The sequence below is a fragment of the Chanodichthys erythropterus genome, chromosome 7 (assembly GCF_024489055.1).
Source record: "Chanodichthys erythropterus isolate Z2021 chromosome 7, ASM2448905v1, whole genome shotgun sequence".
Classification (NCBI taxonomy): Eukaryota; Metazoa; Chordata; class Actinopteri; order Cypriniformes; family Xenocyprididae; genus Chanodichthys; species Chanodichthys erythropterus.
This window is the reverse complement of record NC_090227.1, coordinates 40,909,783-40,922,864: the sequence shown is the minus strand read 5'-3', so window position 1 is coordinate 40,922,864 and position 13,082 is coordinate 40,909,783. Positions and strand designations below refer to the sequence as shown.

Genomic DNA, 13,082 nt, shown 5'->3' with positions numbered 1-13,082 from the left:
TTATCACTCCAAAAATCTGAAAATACTATCAAAAGCCAAAAAAATATGGATTTTCACCATTTTTTTAGGAATAAAATGTATAAAATCAGGCAAATTATATATCAACAAATCCCTCTTTATAAACCTTCAGAATATACATAGGAATAAAACTGTAAAGTTTGGTGTATATAAGTTCTGCTGAAGTGGAGATTTCCAACTCTGAGCAGGACAAAAAACTCCTTTTGAGAAAACGGCTTTTAAAGATATTTACTGTAGTTCAAATCTATAGACACAAATAGATAAACACTTTTAAGTGCTATAAAATATACACTTAAAAGTGTATTTTGGATGTTTTCTTTCCACCAGTCTGAAAAATCACTTTATGAAAAGCCAAAAAGTGCAAAATCTCAAAATTGACAGGTGCCTGAAAAAACAGTGTTTTTGCCTGTAGTGTCTCCCCTTAAGTGGTTAACTGGAAAAATCAAATGATTGGCGGCGTAGTCTACATTACGACTAATGGTGTATTTTTATAAGGTTATCATATATCAAATTCCCTGTTTGTTCTTTGAAAAGTTTGTATATGTGGGTCTTAGAAGTGACTAAAGTACTCATCAAGTGAGTAAGGCTCAACTTTATTTACCCTGTCCACACACAAATTTGATGAAAAAGACTGTTTTATCGAGGTTCTGATGCTTGGCATATGCTTGCCATAAACATGAGAAAATGTAAAAGTACATTTAGTTTAGAAGACTATATAGAAAGACTATATAGAACAAAAACAACAACAAAATTTATTTACACAATACAAATTGATAGGCCAAAGGAAGCTTATAAAAGGAAAAACAATAAAGGTCCCAAAATGGGACTATGGGGACTAAATGGGTCCCAATAATTAACTAAAATTAATTTTAGTCATATGTTTTGTGTGTGCTCTTACTTATTCAGAATAATGGAAACACTAAAAGACTATAATGTGGAAGAAGTGGAAAATTGTTTTTATCTTCATTTAATTATACAGCTTTTTGTCCTTGTATTGTTTTGTGGACCCAGGAAGATTAGCAACCACTTTGTGGGAGCTAACAAATAATAAAGAATATAGAATTTTAATATTCTGCTGAATATAAGTTTTATAAATTTAACAAACCAAAATAAAAATCCTTCTGGGTTCAAGTGCTGTACCTTTGGTTGGAAAACACTACTTTTAAAGTGTCGCAATAGACTAAAACCGCATTCACATCAATGATAACTATGATGATAATTAACAATAATGTATATTTTTAATGATCACTCTAATTCTATGCTATAACGATAATGACATATAGGTATGACATAATTGGAATCAATGTCAGAATGATTTTTTTCCAGCTAATTAATGATAAAAACACTTACAGCCAATCAGAATCCACCCTATCCATTGTACAAGGGTGTGGACACTAATATAGTCATTATTATAGTTTTCATTCTTGGTGTGAATGGACCTTAACAATAATAAAAATATGCTATCTGTGTCAGGTACATTTTACAAATCAACTGACCCAGTCCAATGCCACTGTTCTGCAGCAAGTATGAGAGATGGTCGAACATGGAGCGCTGGTTCTGACGGCTAATTCTGCAGAAGTAGCACAGGAAGCGACAGCAATTGGTCACCATTTGCGGGAATCGAATTTCCTATAGGACAACAAAAAAAATATGTTTGTTTCCCTTTACATCAGTTTCAATTGCAGAGATGTTTCCTTGTCCAGGAAAAACAGCTTTAAATGTTCAGTATGTATATAAAAAAAAACAGGAAAGCACCTTAGAGTCTCCTCCCCCTCCCAGCACGTTGACCATAACCTCCATGACCGTCTCATGCATGCCCAGCGCACGCATCAGGTTGGGGTGCTGGTAGAACAACTTGTTGTTCATGATGTTCCTACGAGGCAGGAGACAAAATGCATTTGAAATACCACAAATGATGCAAAAGATATGATTTTCACTTAAACATAAATGACTCTAAAGAAGTTCAGGACAAAGAGAACAAAGGTTTTTTGTTTTTGTTTTTTTATGAAAATTAATAGAAAGACATTGATACTTTCAGGAAAGACATTAAATTGATCAAACGTGAAAGAACAAAGACATTTATAATGTTACAAAATATGTATATTTCAAATAAATGGTGTTCTTTTGAACTTTCTATTCATTAAAAAATGCATCATGGTTTCCACAAAAGCAGCACAGCTGTTTTCAACATTGATAATATATGTTCTTGAGCAGCAAATCTGCATATTAGAATGATTTCTGAAGGATCATGTGACCATGAAGACTGGAGTAATGATGCTGAAAATTCAGCTTTGCCATAATAAATTACATTTTAAATTATAGAAAACAGTTATTTTAAATTGTAATCGCATTTCACAATATTACTGTTTTACTGTATTTTTTGTCAGGCACCCTTGGTGAGGATAAGACTTCTTTTAACAACATTAATAAATCTTACCAACCCCAAACTTTTGAACTGCAGTGCACATCAAATATGGGCTGAGATGTCAAGCACTTTATGTACTGTATCCGCTCTGCAGTCATTTGAAGTACTCACCCAATGCTCTGGATCATAAGCCTCTCCTCTTCCGGGCCCATCTGGACGATGAGCAGTGAGCGGATTTGACCCAGGCACTCCAGCAGGTCCATTGTGTCCTGTATGGACACGGCATTGATGGCATAAGCTTTTGGCAGGGCGCGGGTCAGCTCTCCCAGTGCGTCATACTGCCGGTGGAGAAGACTGAACATAAGCCGCACCAGCTCAGGGTTCTGAATAAAAGACTCCTGAGCCCAATGGATCATCGTGTGGGATATCAGCTCCTGTAAAGTACCTGAGGAATAGAATGACATCCAGAAACTTTAGACAAACACACAGTAAAAAAATAACATTTTGATCTATAGTTGAGGAAAGTAGTGCAACCATGAGAGAGATGAATCTGAACAACCTTCTCAAGATGTTTTACTACATTTTCTCACCAGGTTTGGGCTCTTCCTCTGGTTCTGGCTCCTCTTCTTCCTTTTTCTTCCTAAGATTCTTGACCTTCTCCACCAGACTGAGCAGTTTCCCTTTCAGAGACGCTTCTACCTCTTCTTCCTCCGCTTCTTCTTCAATGTGGACACCTGAGGTACAAAAACAAATATGGGTAAGAACCACATAGTCCAGATTCATTAAGGCTATGTTCACATCCGATAATTTGTTTATCCAATTGGAATCTGATCTAAATGCCTGACTGTCCACAATGTATATCGCAACTATTAAGATGTGATTTGTGTCCCCCGGAAAATCTGCAAAATCCGATTAAAGCATTCACACTGAAACAGATTTCCAAAAATGCAATATTTTGCCATTCACACTTGCTAAATCTGATTGTATTTGCACAAAAATCAGATTTGGACTGATAGTCTGAACAAGGCTTAGGTCTTCTTCATCATTTTTGTGTGTCATAATTTGTTAGTTTTAATACTCAAGAAGAAGAACCAAAACAGTTTTCAGGTGATTTTTCAGCAGCAGATGCTTGATTTTGTAATGTGGTCGTACAGTAATTTTGTGGGATGTTTTGAACACTGACCGCAGTGATTTAGGAGGTCATTGTGGAAATTCTGGAGGGTTTCCCGCACATCCTCTGGCACGGGGCAATCCTCATCTTCTGGGCTGTTCTTGAAGTTAGTCAACAGGAAAACCTACAAATATGCTCACAATCAGTAATCAGTCTTCCTGAAAGCAGGTAAATCATATGTGGGTTTAAAGGTGCCATCGAATTTAAAATTGAATTTACCTTGGCATAGTTGAATAACAAGAGTTCAGTACATGGAAATGACATACAGTGAGTCTCAAACTCCATTGTTTCCTCCTTCTTATATAAATCTCATTTGTTTAAAAGACCTCCGAAGAACAGGCGAATCTCAACATAACACCGACTGTTACGTAACAGTCCTGATCATTAATATGCACGCCCCCAATATTTGCATATGCCAGCCCATGTTCAAGGCATTAGACAAGGGCAGCCAGTATTAACGTCTGGATCTGTGCACAGCTGAATCATCAGACTAGGTAAGCAAGCAAGAACAATAGCGAAAAATGGCAGATGGAGCGATAATAACTGACATGATCCATGATATCATGATATTTTTATTGATATTTGTAAATTGTCTTTCTACATGTTTCGTTAGCATGTTGCTAATGTACTGTTAAATGTGGTAAAACCATCGTTTATTACTGTATTCACGGAGACAAGAGCCGTCGTTTTTTTTATTTTTAAACACTTGCAGTCTGTATAATTCATAAACACAACTTCATTCTTTATAAATCTCTCCAACAGTGTGTAATGTTAGCTTTAGCCACGGAGCACTATCAAACTCATTCAGAATCAAATGTAAACATCCAAATAAATACCATACTTACGCGATTAGACATGCTGCATGACGAACACTTTGTAAAGATCCATTTTGAGGGTTATATTAGCTGTGTGAACTTTGTTTATGCAATGATAGAGTCTAGAGCTCGGGAGGGGGCTGAGAGCGTGAGCAATTAAAGGGGCCGCAGCCTGAATAGGCGCATTTCTAATTATGCCTCAAAACAGGCAGTTAAAAAAATTAATTTAAAAAAATCTATGGGGTATTTTGAGCTGCAACTTCACAGACACATTCATATAGACTTATATTAGATCTTGTAAAAAAACGTTCGATGACACCTTTAAAGAAGAACTTCAAGTAGAAGTGCGTCTTATACTTGTTCTTGTGGAGGAGATCGGAACTCTCTGGTCCTGCGAGCCGTCTCTGCAGCAGACATAGTAAATGCTCTCATTAGTTCGCTATATCGTTCACGTTGGTTTGACTGGATCTGCAGTACGAAATTATCAGAGAATGCCAAAATAGCCTCAACTCTGTGTCTGAGCTCACAGTCACAGAAATACTGTAGAAGGGTACACATCTAAAAGAGAGGGGGAGAGACAGACAAAGACAGTGTTAAAAAAGTACTAACGAGAGAAAAATGGACAGACAGACAGACAGATAGATAGATAGATGATGGATGAACAGAAGGATGACTAGAAGGATGATGAATGGATGGATGGATGGATGAATGAATAGAAGGATGGATAGATTAAATTAGAGATTAAAGATTAAATTTACCTGCAGTTTTACAGACTCTGGCAGCTTCATTTGAAGTAGCCCCTCCTCTGGTGCCTCCTCTTCCTCCTCTTTGGCATCTTCTCCTACTTCCTCTGCCTCCTTTTCCTCCTCTGCTTTTTCTCCATCTACTTTCTCTCCCTCCTCCTCCTCCACCGCCTTCTCAACCTCTTTTCCTTCCTCTCCCTCCTCCTTCTTCAGAGCTTTCAGCTCTTCATCCTCCTCCTCCTCCTCTCCAACTCCTTCATCCACAGCTTCCTCCTCTCCTTCAGCAGCTTCTTCTTTCTCCTTCACCTCCTCTCCTTCCTCCTTGGGAGCAGCTTCATCTCCTGGTTCCTCTGTCTCTCCTGCCTCCTCTTTCTTCCCGAACACACTGGGATCAATCATCTTGAGAATGTGTTTGACGTCTTCATTGTTGAAGATGCCCATAATGAGGAGGGTGCTGATGAGTTTGAGAATGGGAACGAAGTGGAACTCAACGCTGCCCCCAACAGGATCACGCATGGCCTGGCTGCCATCAAACACGGCTTCTGTAAGCATGCTTAGAGCCTTGATCTTCAGCTCCTGTAAGAGCAGAAAGAGTGCACATATATTAACAACTGTAAAATACAATGCTTTCTTAACATTTCTTCATACTATGCTGTATCATTAAAATGCTTTAACAATGATCTTAACCTGCTTTTTAATGCCTCAGGTATTCTAAGTATTCTAAGGTCCAGTAAGTGGTTTTTGAGAAACACTGTTGAACATTGAAATCAACACCCAAGCAAACAATTTTGTGAATATTTGTGTGTGTCTGCTTAAAAATTGTCTATGTATGTAGTCCTGGCTTAAATAGGAAAAAACAACAAAGTGGATCGGAACGATCAGACTGAGCATTACAACTTGTACTCTTGTAGCCAATCAGCAGTAGGGAGCATATCCACTCATGATGGGGGAGGAGAGAGAGTGAGCAAGAGGGAGATTTGAAGAAACACTGTACAAAGAGAGATGGCTGAGAGACATTACAAAAGAGAAAAGATCAGAGGAATATCACTGGAAAAAGAAGGGTTATGATCAGGCAAGAGATTTAGGATCCGCGTCAATATTAGAAAAGTTTTCCAGTGCCGGAGAGACCAAATTGGGAAGGCCTAATGCATTGTTTCTCCTTGATACTTGAGTAACATTGGTTTTGCTATGTTTCACAGAATTGTGAAGTGAAGTGACATGTAGCCAAGTATGATACCTATACTCGCAGTTTGTGCTCTGCATTTCACCCATCCAAATGCAAACACACAGCAGTGAGTATTGAACATGCACACACCCGGAGCAGTGAGCAGCCATTTTTGCTGCGGTGCCTGTGAGTGATTGGGAGTTGCTCAAGGGCACTTTAGTTGTGGGTAATGAGAGTGGAAGAGAGCGCTATTCATTCATTCTCCCCTCCTGTATTTCCTGCCGGTACTGAAACTCAAATTTGTGACCTTCAGGTTACAAGTCCGACTCTCTAACCTATAGGCCACAACTGTTTGTCTGATTGGCTGCTGATTTCAAATATCAACAATGTTTCTCAGAAATCAAGTACTGCACCTTTATATTCTTGAGCCCTATTCGGACGGGATTAGTTTTACATGGGGAGGTGGGGGTAAGGTAATTATTACCAGAGCTTCTCAGTGATTTTAGTCCTGTCCAAATGTGCCATCTCAGTAATCATTACGGACAATGTCCTTCTGTAAAAAGGTCCGGAAAAATTACCTCAGGTAATACTAATCCCGTTCGAATAGACCCGCTGTAAATATGTACGGTAAAATTCTGTCATTTCCTGTTTAAAAGTAGTTTTCTGTGCATTTTTCAAGCATGGAAGCAATTGAAGAAAGATTCATTTGTGTTGTAGGTGTTGGGACAAGTCTGTGGCAAACCTCAAGTATTTTCTACATAACATTCAGAGCAAAAAGAAGATCGAAGCAATTGTCAGAGGCACAAAACTAATTTCATCTTTAGCTAAGTGCCTATTACCATCATAATCCAATCAGAATTTTATTAATAAATCGGACCTAACTGTTATATATAGTTTATATATTTAGATTATATGTGTTTGCGCACATGGTATCAGGAAGCAACGTATACCCACATGGCGTCAGGGAGGTGACGGCGGCACGTAAATCGAGTTACCCCTCCCACTTCTGCTAGTTTTACTGTGATGTCTTGTCCCGTGCAAATTGGCCAATTAATATTACAGACGTCCTGAGGTAAAATTACTTTACTCCACCTCCCCATGTAAAACTAATCCCGTCCGAATAGTGTATTATCTATAGGGCTTTTCACACTGCGCTTAACCCTGGGTTATCATCATTCTAAACACTGCTTTTAACCCCAGGTAAAGGAACGTTTCAAACTTGTCATTTAGGAGCGGGGTTAGCACCGCTTTTTACCCGGGGTTATGAAACTCTGCTCCAGAGCACCGCTTTTAACCCCGCATTGCGGCACATATTTGCAGGATTTGGACAGTCACGGAAACACTGCGCATTGTATATAAACAGGAAATTCAGGGTTTAAGAGGAAAAAAGTCAAATGCTGACAGGAAACGTGACAATTTTAGTGAAGACTATTTCATTTTTACCTTTACAGTCCGAAATGTCCATTTAGTATAAACTCAATAGTACCAGTTGTCAGTACAAGGATTTTATGTAAACAGCGGTTCGTCCAATCAATGACACTGACACCACAAATATGCAAATATGAATGTTAACCCAGGGTTTAGGGATGTACAGTGTGAAATGAAAGCTTATGAATACCCAGGATTAATTGTTAACCCTGGATAAATTATGAGCAGTGTTAAAAGTGAAGCACGATAACCCAGGATTCCGTTTAGAATCCTGGGTTTAGAAAGACACAGGGTTAACTATTTTAAGTGTGAAAAGCCCTTTTATGTACCAACAATCACTATTGGATCCCACTGTACCTGCAGAGGGATGATGGGGCTTAGAGTGTAGAGATCTGGGTCAGTGCCCACAAAGTTGATGGGGGAGAAGTGTAGCTTTGGTCTGAGGCAGGTCGTGAGGCCCACTCCTGGTAGGTCAAGGGCTGCCTCTGCATCTGGGAAAAGCTTAATACTGAGTGTCTCTTCTGTCATGGGAATGATGAACTCGCGGTTGGTTCCCAAGCGGTTGCGTTTGGCTGACTCCAAGTGGATACTGATGAGAAGGTCGTAGTAGCCGCTGCGGAGAGGGCCGGGCAGGTAGGTATTCTCAATAGCGTAGAAGAGCTGGGATTCGTCCACATGGCTGCAGAGGGCATGGGCCACACGGTTGTTGCCCAACGCGCACACGGCACAATAAAGCATCAGAGTGTGATAGTGGAACTTCAGCAAGTCGTGCTGCTCAGACAGTTCCAGGACGTCAATACACCTGCATATGAGAGGAATATGTCAACTATCAAACAATACACAATAACTAGACAAAAAAGATACAAATGTTGGCTTAGGAAAGCCTGGTCAGAAAGTTTGAAGTAGTTTAAAGTCAGCATTAAACAGAAGTTGCGACAGGCCTTTCTTCCTTATTGTGATGTATATCCAAGTGAAAAAATGTAGGGTGGGACTTGAGGAGTTGATTGTGGTTTTCTATTGGTGGATCTCATGTGAGTGACAGGTTGTCCCACCCTTGTGCCTTGTCCCGCCCAGTAAACACATTATCAGAGAAGAGAAGAAATATCGTTGCAAGAGGGAGGGGAAGTTATTTTAGTTAAAGTTTGTGAGGGCACGTGAATTAAAAAAAATAATAATGATGTGCTAGGGTGTTGCTATGCAGTTGCTAAGGTGTTTTAGTTGGTTGGTAGGCAGTAACTAGGGTGTTCTAGGTCATTGTTAAGGTGTTGCTATGTGGTTGCTAAGATGTTCTGGCTGGTTGCAAGAATGCTACTATTTGGTTGCTATGGTGTTCTGGGTTGTTGCTAGCCAGTTTCTATGTGGTTGCTAGGGTATTCTGCGTTTTTGCTTGGTTGTTGTTATGTGGTTGCTAGGGTGTTGTTATGTGGCCGCCAGGGTGTTTTCTGGGTATGTGATAGGTGGTTGCTAAATTGTTTCTATGCAGTTAATATGGTGTTCAGGGTCATGCTTGGTGGTTACTAGTGTGTTGCTATGCAGGTGCTAGGGTGTTGTGAGTGGTTGCAACTTCTAGGGTATTTTGGGTCATTGCTAGGTTGTTGCTACATGGTTGCTAGGATGTTCTGGGTGTTTGCTCTGTGATGGGTTTGATAGGGTGTTCTGGGTCGTTGCTAGCTAGTTTCTAGGGTGTTGTGGGTCATTGCTATGGTGCTGCTAGGGTGTTCTAGGTTTTTGCTAGGGTGTTGTTGTGTGGTTGTTAGGGTGTTTCCTGGGTATTTTCTAGGTAGCTGCTAGGTTGTTGCTATGCAGTTATAATGGTGTTCAGGGCCATTGCTTGGTGGTTACTAGTGTGTTGCTGTGCGGTTGCTAGGGTCTTGTGGGTGGTTGCTAGGTGGTTTATAGAGTGTTTTGGGTAATTTTTAGGTTGTTGCTATATGGTTACTAGGGTGTTCTGGGTGTTTGCTCTGAGGTGGGGTTTGATAGGGTGTTCTGGGTCATTGCTAGCAAGTTTCTAGGGTGCTTGCAATGGTGTTGCTATGGGGTTGCTATTATGTTTTGGGTTTTTGTGTTGCTGTGTTTTCTGGGTATTTTCTAGGTGGCTGCTATGCAGTTAATATGGTGTTCAGGGTCATTACTTGGAGGTTAATAGTGTGTTGCTATGTGATTGCTAGGGTGTTCTGGGTGGTTTCGGGCTAGGCAGTTGCTAGGGTGTTCTGTTTTTGTTAGATGGTTGCTAGGTTGTTGCTATGTGGTTGCTAGGGTGTTCTAGGGTGTCCTGGTTGGTTGCTAGGTACGTAGATAGATAGATAGATTTGTTTTTTGATAAATTTGATAAATTTGTTTTGCTTTGTTTTTCCCCCCAAAATTATTGTTTTATTTATTTATTTATTTTGTTCTCAGCTCATCCTACAGTACCTGTTCTCTTCAGGTATATGCAGAGCCATCATGGTGAGAGGTTCTGTACATTCCACCATCCAGCCGTGCCTCTCGCTCACCCGTCCCACCTGTGGATTCAGAAAGTGGTTGGGCATCCTGCTCCAGATCACAGGGGTCAGCATTTGAACATCAAGCCGAGGAGGACACTGGGGCACCGGGTTCTTGCGCTCACTATGGAACATGGCTGCTGAAAGAGGCATGATATTCTACAGGATGGAGAAAAAAGTGAGAAAGGTAACTAAATCTTTAGTAAAAGGGCTTCTAAAAAGAAAGCTGATGACTTTAAGGGCAGAAGCAAAGGATAAAGCTGACCTTGAGTTTTCCAAGTTCCAGCTGCAGCATGTTCTGGCTGGCTGGCAATACAAACACAGCTGGAAACAGCTTAGTGTTGGGCTCCACCTAACAGGGCATTTAAGTTCAAATTAACAATATGCACAGGTGCTAGGGAAAGTTAAAAACAGAATTTATAAATGCCACTAGCGCCTTTAAAGAAATGAGCTGCACGCACCTGATAAAAAGTGTTGATCTCCTTCCCATTTGCTGTGAAATTCATTAGACCTGTTGCCAGATCAACCAAGCAACCAATCACTAGATCCTCCTGGCTGAACCTCTGCTGGGAGCTGCTGCCAAACTCTCCTCCCCACACCATATAGCAGTTACTCCTCCTCATACTGATAAACAAACAGATTATTATAAGTGTCATAAAAGTGATGAAAAAACGTCTAGGGTTACTGATGTAACCCTTGTTCCCTGAGTAAGGGAACGAGACGCTACGTCAATAGTTATTTATAGCTTAATCGAAGGGAAGAATACTTTTATTGTTATGTTAGATTTCTAATTCAAATAAATTCTGTAATAATTCTGATAAAAAATACGAAGCAGCGCAGTTTTCAACATTAAATTATGTCTTGAATTAAGTTATTTTTCTCACTCCATTGTAAAAAAAAAAAAAAAAATAGTGTTTCCTTAATTTAAGCATAAATCTGACAAAAAAATTGTGAGGTTGGTCCTTAAAATAAAAAACGATTTGCCAAAGAGAAATTCAAAACATACTCTCTGAAAACAAGTTTTATTATTTTAATTTGGTTCTCAAATATATGCATGCCAGTTTAATGCTTCTTACATTTTCACCTTTCTTTTAGAAAATACTAAAAGAACATCTTTTTTCAGTGGCAACATTTTTGAATGTGTGCTGTACATCCAAAATACTATACTATAAATATTATAAATGCTAGGCATTACACTTTTTCAGTTTCACAGTAAAAAGAAGTTTCTTAAGGTAAAATCTCTTTTTTTTCCACTCTGAACTAGGCCACTAGTGCAGTGCTCTTACATCACCAAAATCGATATTCACCTACATCACCTCACTATACTGAACATTTATTTTTAACTACAAGCTTCTCCGCACTGCAGCTTCTTATATTTATCCACATAGCCAACATTTCAATAGTTTGACATGACACATTTATGAGCTGAATCTCACCTGTCGTGTATGTTGCCCTTGTCATCTCCAACTGTCACAGTGACAGTACGGACCTTAGACAGGTCGAAGTTGAGGTCATACATGTGGAAGTCTGGGGTGACCCAACCCACCCATACCCCACTAGGTTCTTGCCCCGCGAAGATACGGACTGAATAATAGTACTGCACAATGGAGACAGAGAGAGAGAGAAGGATAAGTGATAAAACAAGAGCAGAAAGTCTATCATATACGACAGATCTTGTAATGAAGACTGACTGTGGTTGTATTGAGGATGATCTCGGGGTCGTCACGATCATCGGGCACCACATCCTCCATCAAACGGGGCATAAGTGGTGGAGGTGGAGGAGGGGTAATCATGGCTGCCTTTTTAGCTTTAAACAGGAAGCTGAGGGAATAAATTTGAGTGGTCAAGCATGAACGAGACTTTCTTGTAAAAATGAAGTGTGTTTGTGTTGAATGTGCACTTGCAGTGTATTTATTATAATAATAAGTCATTAGAATATCATTAGAATGCCATTAGAATAAAAAAAGAATAAAAAAAACTTCACTTGAGATAATATAATATTAATGAAATAAAAGGCCACTTAAGTGTACTTAAATGGCACACTTAAGACATTCCCTACGAGTATGCACTTTCACTTGTAAAGCTCATTTTGTAATAATGTCAAATTACTTTAGTACGTTTTAAATAATTGTTTTAATATTCTTTTGTCATGCAAAAGATCCTAAAGCACATGTAACTTGATTATAATTTCAACTGTAGTGTGTATGCAATATTATTACACATCTCTGTAGAATACTTGATTCTGATTGGTCAATCACGCCATCCAGCGGTATGTTATTCCCATATAACAACCGCTGAAAACAGATAACAGAGGCTCATCCAATTTACTGAAGTCAGCAGCGCTATACACTTGCTAGGAACATTTTTTCTTCATCAAAGTTTTGCATTTGGTGAGCTAATAAAGTATTAAAAATCAATATTTTTTGTACAGTTATTTGATTATGTCAACCAGTATCGTGGACTCGCACTCTCGTTTCATACAAACGCAGCTGCTGCCATTTTGCGACTATTGTACATTGTTGGATTATAACATTACAAACAGGTACGATTTTAAAACACATTTTTCTTTCATCTTAGATTAATATCTCTTATCCCCATAATTATTTATGTGGTGAAATGGCATTTAATAAGTGATGTGACTGTACCGTATCCCTTAAATGTCCATTTAGTTTGAACTTGCCATGCTAGCAACTGCTCTCTTCGCAGAAGCTTTGCATTTAAAGAGCTAATAAAATATTTTGACTCTATCTCGAAAATAGATCAATATTTCATGCCTAATTCTTTATTTATGTGGCAAGTAGCCATGTAATAAGCGGGATAATGTACATCCAGCCAGTTGCTATCTCAGAATAAACCCTGACAGGGTGATCAGGACTCCGATGTGAAGCGGAAGGTTC

General features: G+C 39.2%; 1 protein-coding gene across 21 annotated transcripts in view; it reads right to left on the bottom strand.

The window, feature by feature from the left end:
- Nucleotides 1-13,082, bottom strand: part of ryr1b (ryanodine receptor 1b (skeletal)) — a 128,176-nt gene that overhangs the window by 65,099 nt on the left and 49,995 nt on the right. For all 21 annotated transcript variants that reach the window (XM_067390564.1, XM_067390572.1, XM_067390576.1 and 18 more), the window contains 13 exons: nt 11,877-12,006; nt 11,622-11,782; nt 10,647-10,809; nt 10,451-10,537; nt 10,118-10,344; nt 8,063-8,507; nt 5,128-5,688; nt 4,727-4,927; nt 3,567-3,678; nt 2,974-3,117; nt 2,555-2,828; nt 1,774-1,891; nt 1,515-1,647 (listed from right to left, as the gene is read on the bottom strand). In XM_067390564.1, the coding sequence (XP_067246665.1) occupies nt 1,515-1,647; nt 1,774-1,891; nt 2,555-2,828; nt 2,974-3,117; nt 3,567-3,678; nt 4,727-4,927; nt 5,128-5,688; nt 8,063-8,507; nt 10,118-10,344; nt 10,451-10,537; nt 10,647-10,809; nt 11,622-11,782; nt 11,877-12,006 (2,756 nt within the window). The remainder of the gene's footprint in view (nt 1-1,514; nt 1,648-1,773; nt 1,892-2,554; nt 2,829-2,973; nt 3,118-3,566; nt 3,679-4,726; nt 4,928-5,127; nt 5,689-8,062; nt 8,508-10,117; nt 10,345-10,450; nt 10,538-10,646; nt 10,810-11,621; nt 11,783-11,876; nt 12,007-13,082) is intronic.